A 12,191-nucleotide genomic window follows, 5' to 3' on the forward strand; every position below is an offset into this window, starting at 1 on the left:
AGATAAAGTGCAGATTTAAAAAAATATATATATTTAGATACCTGCGGACCTAATTTTTTAAGAATATATTTTTTGAAGGGCATTTTTAGATTCGTATCCGAAATCAGAGCTTCAGTCTCTAATGTGTTACAGATTTTTTTAAAGAATAACGTTCTATGACACCTGTACTATTAAAGGCTATTTTGACGCCTAGATTTTTTAATGAACTCCTCAACTTCGCACCCAATATTAGAATGCCAATCTCTAATCGATGAGGACGAATATAAATCGGAGGGCAATTTTCTGACAAAAATTTTAACCCCATATCCGTAAAGGAATTATATAGAATCAGGTAGAATCTGAAGGTAGTGAGGAACTTCTAAAGGTATGGAAACTCCTGGTCGATATAATTCCTAGTTATTGCTATTTGCTGACATTTCCCTTAAAGAATTATATAGAATCATATGTAGAATATCCGTAAAGAAATTATATAGAGTCAGGTCGAATCTGAAGGTAGTGAGGAACTTCGAAAGGTACGGAAACGCATGGTCGATAGAATTCACAATGAAGGATAGAGATACTACCGAGAAAACGGAAGTTCGACTAAGTGTCGCGTCACAAAAACCTTTAAAGTCCAAAACTAATTGTAATCAGAACTTCGAACCCTTTAAATTGATACCTACATAGTAAATTTTAAAAGGCATGATATAATACAGGGGCCCTGCGGAAATTTGGATGCCCATAAGACTTTATTTCCGCCTATGTACTGATGCCAACTCCGGCTACGCGACAGAATCTCCTTTTAAATGGAATGCTATTTGTGGGTTGTCGGTATTTGCTTGTGAATTTCCGACTTTCTCCTATGGGCAAATGGCTTTTATTGATGAGATAATTAATTAAATTCAGTCGCTCTTTATTTATGCCTATATTGCTTTAGAGAATTTTAATAGGGTACCCGCGGAATTGTATAGTGCCATATCTTGAGAAATATGGACTTAATCGAAAAGAAAATTACAGTTTTGTAATCAGAACTTCAACCACTTTAAATCGATACCCATATTGCGTTAGTAAATTTTAAAATGCATGCGAAAATACAGGGTCCCTGCGGAACGTTGGAGGCCCATAAGACTTTCTACTATGGGCAGATGCCAATTTCACCTACGTGACAGAATCTCTTTTCTAATTAGAGCAGTATTTGTGGGTGACCGGATCTTGCCTGGAAATTTAAGACTTTCTCCAATGGACAAATGACAGGGAGTATGGACTTTTATTGATGAGATAATTGAATTTATGTATTCCGTACTTAAGTCGGTCTTTATCAATGCCCATATTGCCTTAGTGCATTTTAAAGGAATGCAAAAATACAGGATCAAAAATACTATGAACTGATGTCAGGAAGTATGGACTTTTTCGATAAGATAATTTGCAATCTGCACTTCAGTCCCGCTTCATTGAAGCCCATATTGCCGCTGAATTTTGTACGTTCATATCTTCCATAAAAAGATACATTTCAGTAATCAGAACTTGAACCTCTTTAAATTGATGCCCATATTGTCTTAGCAAATTTTAAAAGGCCTGAGAAAATACTGGGTCCCTGCAGGACTTTGGAACCCCATATCTCCGGAAATACGTTCATTTCCCTATAAAAAATATATCGTCGTATTTAGGATTACATAAGGCAAACATATCAAAAATATCCCGACCGGGCCTTAAAATAGACTTAAGCCGTAATATGTCCTGCTTAATCACGATTTACGAGAAATTTTCATAAAAAAACTGCAAAATCCAAAATTTTCTTTATTTAATAAAAACTTCTTAGCCCTCAAAAATTTTACCACTGGGTCAATTTTGATGTGTGAACAACTACTACTACACAAAAAACAAAACACACAAAAGCTTGACGTTTTCTGTTTCTGTGTGTTATTGTTGTTGTTTTGGGGCGAGTGTGTTTGTTGCTGTGAGCGAGTGAGATGGCGGGTGTGAACGTCGGCCGACATCGGCGCCAACAAACAACAACGACGACGACAACAACAACGATAGCAACAACAACACCACCGACAGCCAGCCAGCCATCGCATATAGCACAAAAATACCAACATCGAACGAGAACGACAGTCAGTCGAAGTCAAGAAAATGAACAACAGTGAGAAAAATCAGCAGCAGTGTTTGGTCTGAGCGAGCGAGTGAGAAAAGTTGGAAAAAAATTAACAATTTCTTTGCTTTCGTTATTGGAAAATTGTGCAAAAATTCGGTGTACCATTCGGGAAAATAATAATAATCTGGCAAAATGGTAAGTTTAGTGAATGAAAATTAATGTTTTGTTTGGAATTTCAACAAGAAATAAATGCAAATGGAAAATGTTCCGTCGTCGACGTCGTTCTTGTATGCTGCCGACCCCCAACCCCCTTTGCCTAAAAAAAAACATTTGTGTGAGATATTCATCGTCAGAGTAAAGGGGGGTTATCAGTTCAGTTGTGTGAACAAAATTAAACAAAGAAGAAGCAGAACAAGTTGAAAGTGCTTAGTGTGGCAACATTGTTGTGGAATGTGTGAAAGAGAGAGAGAGACAATGTGAGATAAAAGCGATTTAATGAGTGTTGTGGTTTAGTTAAAAGGCAGGAAAATTTTAAAAATTAATTAATTTTTTAAAAAAGGAAGAAATTAAGTTTGTTTATTATTATACGGCATTTGAAGTGCCAAAAATTAGCTAAAATATGTCACATAATTGACAACATTGTTGAGAGGAAAGAGAGCGCCATCAAGCGCTGAGTGGTGTCATTGTGACCAGTTTTATTATTGTGAATGAACAGATGGGAGTACTTGATTAAAAAAAATAATAAGCGCGAATTTTTTAAACATTTTTAAATTATAAAAGTTGGGGAGGGATTTAAAAAACGGGGCTTTTAAAAATATCTTGATAGGGGTTCAAATAGCCCACTTATTGAGAAATATTTTCTCACGGACTAACGTGGATTTTTTTAAGTTGTTTTCAAAGGGACTGAAACTCGTCAAATTAAAAAAAAATATTTATCCTTTGGACCGAAAGGCGTGCATTTTTAAAAATATTTTTCTAAGGGACTAAAAGTCGAGGATTAAAAAAAAATATGTTTCCTAAAATATATTTTTTATAATAGACCAAAAGGGTGGATTTTTTTTAAATTATTTTTTCTAATAGATTTTTTAAAAAGGTCTTTTTTTTTCTAATGGATCAAAAAATATAAAAAAATTATGCATTTATTTCTTGTTCGCATATTCTCCAAAACTTTTGTTATGTGTGAAATTTTTTTCCGAATTGTTGCCATTTCTTTTTTGATTTCTTAAATTCAAGGTTTTCAATATTTTATTCAAGGATCGTGTCACAAAGCCCCAGAAGAAAATGCTCATAACACTACTGCGTGAGACCAAATTCATGGAGGGTAAGAAAGAAAAAGAATGGTACTGGGAAAAGATACAGGAGGCCTTGAATAGAATTGGACCGAAAAAGACCATCATACAATGGAAGAAGGTGAGTCAGTGGAACACACAATTTTCAATATCAAAAATTTTAAATAATTTATATTCCATTTCATGTGCACAGTGCTGGCGTGATATGCGTTTGACGACACGCAAAAAACTTGCCGAGCTGAAACGTTGCCAAATGGCTGGTGGCTCACCGCCACCCGGCATCGAACTGAGTCAAGAAGATAATGACATTATCGACATAGTTGGCACGGAATATTTCTATGAAGAAATGAACGGTGAATTGAAACCGGAAAATTTCATAACCGGTTTTGATTATGTCCCTGAACATTTCTGTGATGCCATACTCACAGCTGCGGCGGTTTCCAGTGGCCAACAGCATATGCAACATCAAAAGGAACAACAACAGCAGCAACAACATGCCCAACAACAGCAACAACAACAAGATCATCATACCAATGATGGTGAGACAAATGATGCCCCCGGCTCCTCAAATCATGCCGATACCCAGGCTGGCCCGTTTGGAGCCCAGGGAAATATCGCTCACATGACTGGCCAAAATGGTGATCATTCAAATTCGACGGGTACATTACAACAGCCAAATATTATGCCTAATCATCCTGTTTTTTCAGGTGGGCTGCATCCACATTTGATGCGGCGTCAACATCATGCCACAGCGGCTTTCCAACGGGAGGCAGCCTTTGAGGAGAAACTGCTGCAATTCATGCAAGATGCCTTTCCCAAGAAGAGTAAAAAGAGGAAAAGTCGTGATCCTGATAAGCTTTTCTTACTTTCGTTATATGAAGAGATTAAAAGGGTCCCCGAAGATATACGTCTGGATGTTAAAAGTGAACTAATACAAGTCCTTAAACGTTATCAGAAAAAATCACCTATTAAACAGGAGAAAACCAATCATACTCATACCCAGTCGTCGTCAAGTTCGGGTAAATCATCGGGTAGTACAACACCCAATGAAAAGGTACAGCTGCCACAGCAACAACACACCCAATTATCGCACAGTATGTATCAGCTGCAAAAGAAATACGATAAAAGTGAAAAGGAACCTTCACCACAATCCCAAGTTGATCGTGTCCAGCAACATTCACGTGAACAGGTTGCAGCAGCAGCCGCCGCAGCAGCCGTGGCGGCCTCAAGCAGTGTGACCTCGCTGCATGCTCCTCAACAAATACCACACTCCCTGTTTCAGCTGCAAAAGAAATACGAAGAGAGTGCCGCCGAAAAGGTGCACGAACAGCGAAAACATGTTGAGGCAGCCCATCAACAGCAGCATCAGACTCAGGCCCATCAACAACCACCTCCACCACCGCCTTCCAATGAACAACAGCAACATCTACATCATCCACAAATGACACATGGCATAATGTTCCCATTGCCGCAAATACGTAGCGAGCAGCCTGGAGGTGGCGGCGGTGGCGGTCAGCAGCAACAACATCATGCCCATAATCCCCACCAACAGCCACAGCAATCACAACATCACCAGCAACAGGCGCAACATCATCCACCATCGATTTTCGGAACCCCCGCCACAGCTGCTGGGGGTATGAGTACCGATCGTCCTGCGATGTCATATGAGAATGTAGGATGAATGTGGAGTCGTTTATGGGAAGCTGCCTGGGAGGCGGGCGGACGATTTCCATTAAATGTTTCTTTGTTAGATAATAGTGAAGCTGAATAGGCTCTAAAACAAAAGATTAAAAGAAAAATCAGAAAAAAAACTGAAAAAACAATTTGTCGTTATTGTATGTAAATCTCTAGTATAACTTGAATTACGTTATTACTTTATTTCTTCTTCTTCTCATTTTCATAAATATATACTATATGATTTTTTGTAATAATAACATCCACAAACACACATACATATATACACACACACTCTTATACTATACATACCGTATGTCTAATAATTGCTATTCCTTTATAAAACCAAACAAAAAGAGATTAGAGGTCTTAAAAGGATAGGAAGCAAATCTGAATTATTTTTAAAATAAAAAAGGGTTTATTCAATTATATAGTTTTCTAAAAATATTGTTACATTAAATATAAACAATTTATATAACCTGTACTCATGGTATAATAACATCAAGGCCTGTATTGTATAGAATAAAACATTTGTCATGGAAAATTATCGATCTATGCTACGAAGCTATTTTAAAAAGAAAATCAATAGGGTTTAAAGTCTTTTGAGGTATATTTAGAAAATATTCTTAAAATCTGTATCTTGGACCTTTATGATATGATATTTTGATATATTAAAAACGGATTTTGAAAGGGTTTCATATTTAAATTTAATTTATTTATGCAAAAACGGTAACCTCTACTTCTTTAAAGACAAGAATTACTTTTTTAAAAATATATTGATGTGGTCATTAAATATTGGTATTATTGAATATATATCAATTAATTTAAAGGCTCCCCTATGCCTATATAGAATTTATTTTCGCCAAACGTATACTTTTTGATTTTTAAAAAGGCGATTTAGTCCCTTTTTATTTTGTACACCTTTTTCCCTCATTCTCTGGAATAGCAATTATAGATATATACACATACATTACAGAAACAAATAAACAACTACAAGTATACATATATGTTATATACATTTATATGATTATTATAAATAATATATATTATTATTTTTACTATATATTACTAACCTATCCATTGGATATTAATGGTTAATTGAGTTATATTTCTAATTTGGCGGAACGAAAAATAAATGTGAATAATTAAAATTAAAAACAAACAAGGATTATAGAGTACAGAATTATGTCAGGGAGGATGTACAAATAGGTGAACTCTGTAGGGGATGAAGGGAGTCTTTATAGACGAGCTGAAGAGGGAGTCTTTATAGACGAGCGATAGAGAGTGTCTTTATAGACGAGCGAAAGAGGGAGTCTTTATATACAAGCGATAGAGGGAGTCTTTATAGAGGAGCTCTGAAGGGAGTCTATATAGACGAGTTCTGAAGGGAGTCTATATAGAGGAACTCTGAAGGGAGTCTTTATAGAGGAACTCTGAAGGGAGTCTTTATAGACGAACGATAGAGGGAGTCTTTATAGACGAGCTGAAGAGGGAGTCTATATAGACGAGCTGAAGAGGGAGTCTATATAGACGAGCTGAAGAGGGAGTCTATATAGACGAGCTGAAGAGGGAGTCTATATAGACGAGCTGAAGAGGGAGTCTATGTAGACGAGCTGAAGAGGGAGTCTATGTAGACGAGCTGAAGAGGGAGTCTTTATAGACGAGCTGAAGAGGGAGTCTTTATAGACGAGCTGAAGAGGGAGTCTTTATAGACGAGCTGAAGAGGGAGTCTTTATAGACGAGCTGAAGAGGGAGTCTTTATGGACGAGCTGAAGAGGGATTCTTTATAGACGAGGTGAAGAGCGAGTCTTTATAGACGAGCTGAAGAGCGAGTCTTTATAGACGAGCTGAAGAGCGAGTCTTTATAGACGAGCTGAAGAGCGAGTCTTTATAGACGAGCTGAAGAGGGAGTCTTTATTGACGAGCTGAAGAGGGAGTCTTTATAGACGAGCGATAGGCAACTTTTTACACTAGGTGGAGGGAGTTTTAATATACATATATTTCTTCTTGTCCGAACAAGGTGTTATTCTTTCAAAAAATTTAAAATATCTGAAAATCTTTAACCTAAAGAAGCGTGTACATCATAAAAACTATATATGACATGCTTTTATCTTAACTGCGGTCTATATCACTACAGGTCATAATTATATTGACGTATTTTAAATTTTTGGTATAATTCGTTTGGTTTCTGTTTTACTGCGGGTATTTTATCTTTATGATCATTTCGATGCCTTGACCATTTCTCTTCCGTAGAGATAATTTAAATATGGAAATATGTAGAAAGTTGATATCAAATATAAGGTAACCATATGGGACGATAAGGTATGTGTGTATGTGATTACACGTGATCAATGCAAGAGAACATTGTTGAAAATGTCGGAATTTTAAATGAAAATGGACCTATATTGGAGTATTTGAAATTTGTTTTTATTTTTGGGCGATTTTTTATCATTACGATCATTATAATGCCTTGACCATTTCTCTTCCGGATAATTTAAATATTGTTACGTTCTTGGACTTTACTTATTCCCGTGTAGACGTTGTTTTATTTCCCGATACAGTTCGTACCAAATAAAACGCGGGTTCGTTCTGATTACGATTATTCACACAACTTTACTTTGCACTTTACTTTACACGACGGTCTCAATTCGCGATCTGATTCACAACTGACCCACTGCCTTTCCATTTCCCCTATTTATATGAGCCTCGCTTGTCGCTACAGAAGTTTCTAGACGATCTGGTAACGCCTAGATCACGAACAATCTACCAATGCAACAAACACACATACAATCTTACATTGAGTAAACAATAACAACAACACATATACAGGCGAGGGGGTAACGAAGAAAGAGGAATTAAGCGATCATCAATGATGACGTTTAACAAGAATTGTACGACAATAACAAAATGGAAAATGAAAGAGGAAATGGAAGGATGTAGAAAAATCTATACAGTAGTTGTTGTTGTGAAGTTATTCAAATAAACTGCGTAGTAGAAATTTACGTTACAATTCAAATTCTTAAATTAACGGAATTAATCTAAATTAACTTAAATCTAAAGTTATATTCGTAACAATATTAAAATGTAGAAAGTTGTTATCAAATGTAAGGTAACCGTATAGGATATTCATTTACGATAAGGTATGTATGTAATTACACGTTATCATGACAAGAGAAAATTGGTGAAAAAGTCGGAATATCAACAAAGAAAAATGGACCTTTGATACACATCCAAAAAATACATTCAAAACATATCGCAGAAGGGAAATAAGATATCTTTTAAGGTCTAATGAAAGAATTGATTTTGTAAAAAAAAAATATTTTTGAAGGTCTCGAAGGCATGGATTTAAAAATAAATATATTTTTAGGATCTAGAAGATACATGGGCAGGCGTCTGCTGCGAAAGCCTAGACCTTGAGTTAACCTACAAGCTGTATTGGAACTGTAGTGTTTTCATCACAGAAGGGAAACAAGATATCTTTTAAGGTCTAATAAAAGAGTAAACTTTGTAAAAAAACATCTTTTAAGGTCTCCAAGGCATGGCTTTAAAAAATAAATATATTTTTAGGGTCTAGAAGGTACAGGGGCAGGCGTCTACTAAAAGGCTAGGCCTTTAGTTGACCTACAAGCTGGATTGCAAATGTAGAGTTTTCCAAGCTGAAATCTTTGCGATTTGGAAGGCAGCGTAATTGATAAAAAGTCTGGATGCAGAGGACGTTGAACCGGTGACCCATCTTCGTGGATAGTCAAGCGGCTCTTAAAGCCATCAAATCTTGTTCTATCAAATCTGAAGCCGTCCTCAAGTGTAGAACATCTTTGGAAGAATATACTTACAGCTATCGGCTGTATTGGGTACCAAGACACCGTCTGCTAAGGAAAGAGCAGACGAACTAGCTAGGCGAGGATCTCAATCCACAGATCTAGCAATTGATGACTCGTTCAAATCATCTTTACCGTCATCTTTACCGGAAATTTGAGGCGTTCTTCGACGAAAGAGTCTATGAACTTTGGTACAACGAACCTAGATGCAACGTGTCAAGATCCATTTGGCCGACTCTGTCTACTAAAAGGACACACTCACTGTTGAACCTGAGCAAAGCTGAAATAAGAGTAATGACAGGAATCATTACTGGTCATTGCAATATCAGGGTCTTTACTAGTAAATGGGATCTTGATGTAATTGATTACTGTAGACTCTGCTTTGACGAGGAGGAGACGGAGACAATTGAGCATCTCCTGTGTCACAGTCCAGCCCTGACTTACAGGCGGCATAGACTAGTGAGTGCTTATTTTCCACCGAGTCTTAGCTGCTTCTCAACAATTGAACCTGCTCTAATCTACAGCATAATTAGATACCTAAAGCGGTTGGGAAAGTACAACATTGACACGTAATATATCTTCTGTCTGATCTCTATAGCCATCGACATTAGTCCAAACTTACCTTCTTATATCTTCTTGCAAGCTTCTCATCTCTCTTTATTTCCCCTATAGATCTCTCCTTATCTCTTTTCTTCAACGGACCTGACGGTGTCAGAGTGCTGCAGCCACATAAGTGACTACACATCCCCAAACCTAACCTAACCTAGGGTCTATTGAATGTGAGGATTTTTTTAAATAGTTTTGAATGTTTAGTAATCGCGTGATTTTTTAAAAAAATATTTTTGAAGGTCTAGCTTAGGTTAGAACTTTAAAAAAAAATATATGTGAAGGCATAACAAATTTTTTTAAGGTCTGGCGAAGGAAAGGGGTTTTTAATGTCTATCAAAGTCGTAGATTGAAAAAAATCAATACTTAATCATGTCGTAGATTTTTTAATATACATTTTTTCAATACATAACCAAGACGAATATAAAATATATATTTTCAATAAATAACTAAGGTGTAGATTTTTTAAAAAAATATTTTTTCAAAACTTTACCAAAGCGCAGATTTAAAAAAAATAAACATTTCTACAGGCAGTCATTAGGTATGTAAAGTCAGTTGACCAGTATAGACCGCCATCAGCTGGTATATTTATACAGTCGTCAGCTGTTTAAGCTGGTCTATGTAGACAGCCATCAGCTGATCGATGTAGACAGCCATTAGCTTATGTATGAAGACATTCCAGCCTTTAGCCTTTAGCTATTCTATATAGATATACACCAGGGGATCTATAAAGACTATTTTTAGCTGATTTATTAAGGCAACCATCAGGTGGTCAGTTGTCTATACAGTCAGCTGGTCCATGGCACAATGAATAGGTAGTCCATTTAGCGCAGATGATGTCTCGATTAACTGCCAAACTGGGTAATTTCTACATGAATTCGACGTGCAGTGTTGCCAATCATTGGAAATATTATGAGGAATATTTTGACAGATGATCGAGACAAATACAAAGGTTTTTGTTTTCATACATCATCTTATTATTGCATCATGATCGAGACATCTGCTGCTCTAAATGGACTACCTAGTTATTGTGCCATGGGTCAGTTGATCTATGTCATGATGCAAAATAATAAGTTGATGTATCACAACAAAATCCTTTGTTTTTTGTCTCGACCATCTGTCAAATTTTTCCTTATAATAATTTACATGGTTGGCAACACTGCACACTTTGACAGTTAATCAAGACATCAGCTGCGCTAAATGCACAGCTGATGTCTTGATTATCATCAGCTGATCGATGTAGACAGCCATCAGCTGGTCAATATAGATAGCCATCAGCTGTTCTAAATAGACAGTCATCAGTTGGTCTATATATATGTACTATTAACAAGGTCATCCAGGGATACCAGGTGGATATCATTTGCCTTTCAAGTTTGTTGTCAAAATCTATTTTTTTTTTGTACTTCTACGTCGTCAAGTATGTTGGTGGTTAGAACACTTTCGTGCCCATTCACGCAAAATCTATTATTGTGAATTGACATCTATTATGAAAACGTAAACAAAGTCCAAATTCTTGACGTTACACATGAAAACAAAAACAGCTGTTTATGCTTTTTCTTATTACAAGTTGCTTGAGAAAAAAAACACCTGACTTTCGCTAGCTGAGCGACCTTATTAATAGATCGTGGATGTTCCATGGCACAATGAATACGTAGCTCATTCAGCGCAGCTGATATCTGGATTAACTGTCAAAATGGGAAATTTCTACTTGTATTCGATGTGCAGTGTTGCCAACCATTTGAAATATTATATGGAAAAAATTGACAGATTATCGAGACAAAAACAAAGGTTTTTGTTTCGATACATCACCTTTTTATTGCATCGTGGGCTGTTCCATGGCATAATGAATAGGTAGTCCCAAGATCTATTAATAAGGTCACCAAGATAGCAATCGAAATCGGAAAACAGCTGTTTTTTCTCAAGTCTAATGTCAAAAATTTCGACTTTGTTTACGTTTTCATAATGGAAGTCAATTTACAATAATGCATTTTGACAGCAAACTTGAGAGGTATCGATAATCAGCTGGTCTCCCTTGGTGACCTTATTTATAGGCCATGGGTAGTCCATTTAGCGCAGCTGATGTCTTGATTAACTGTCAAAGTGGGTAATTTCTACTTGAATTCGATGTGCAGTGTTACCAACCATTTGAAATATTATATGGAAAATTTTGACAGATAATAGAGACAAAAACAAAGGATTTTGTTGTGATGCATCACCTTATTATTGCATCATGGGCCATCAGCTGATCAATAAAGACTACACTTAAAACATCTTCCAACTCCAATTCCCCTTTTGGTCGTCAAAACTTGATCCCTATTTAGGTTGTTCCGTAGCCTTCCGATTTTTATAACATCTCTTTTTCAGCTACTGGCTAATTTTTTTATTATTATGTTTGTTTGTGTATGTAGATAACAACAATAAAATTATTCAACAAAAAAATCCTCGGTTCCACTTATTTACTGCGTCTTGAGATTTTTCGAGAAGTAAACGACCTACTTACCATTGTTTTATATATTTTTGATAATCATAATTCTGAAGCGATTATCTTTTGTGGTCGGGTAAAAAAATGACATTATCCAAATTAAAGTTAGGTGATATTTACAAATAAACATTTGTATATATTTATATATAATTTTTTGTGAAACATTTATTAAATTTTAAAACAAATTTATAAAAAAAATAAAAACAACTATGAATTACTACTCTATCCGTATTATTATTTGTTCTTCT

At 36.0% G+C, this 12,191-nt stretch overlaps 1 protein-coding gene across 1 annotated transcript; it reads left to right on the plus strand.

The window, feature by feature from the left end:
- Positions 1–1,379: 1,379 nt before the first annotated feature.
- Positions 1,380–5,178, plus strand: LOC133324312 (putative mediator of RNA polymerase II transcription subunit 26). Its single transcript, XM_061533158.1, has 3 exons — positions 1,380–1,457; positions 3,308–3,484; positions 3,557–5,178. The coding sequence occupies exons 1-3, from the start codon at positions 1,380–1,382 to the stop codon at positions 5,042–5,044; spliced, it is 1,743 nt and encodes a 580-aa protein (XP_061389142.1). The 3' UTR covers positions 5,045–5,178.
- The last annotated feature ends 7,013 nt before the right edge of the window (positions 5,179–12,191 follow it).

Source organism: Musca vetustissima, unplaced genomic scaffold (assembly GCF_032173495.1).
Source record: "Musca vetustissima isolate MV318-11 ecotype Yass unplaced genomic scaffold, APGP_CSIRO_Mvet_v1 utg34763, whole genome shotgun sequence".
NCBI lineage: Eukaryota > Metazoa > Arthropoda > Insecta > Diptera > Muscidae > Musca > Musca vetustissima.

Bases quoted from the DNA above. Each gene is read 5' to 3' on its own strand.
- LOC133324312 (XM_061533158.1), top strand. From the start codon at position 1,380: ATGGACTTTTTCGATAAGATAATTTGCAATCTGCACTTCAGTCCCGCT. The intron at 1,458-3,307 runs GTACGTTCATAT...CTTAAATTCAAG, and splicing joins CCATATTGCCGCTGAATTTT to GTTTTCAATATTTTATTCAA. The intron at 3,485-3,556 runs GTGAGTCAGTGG...TCATGTGCACAG, and splicing joins CCATCATACAATGGAAGAAG to TGCTGGCGTGATATGCGTTT.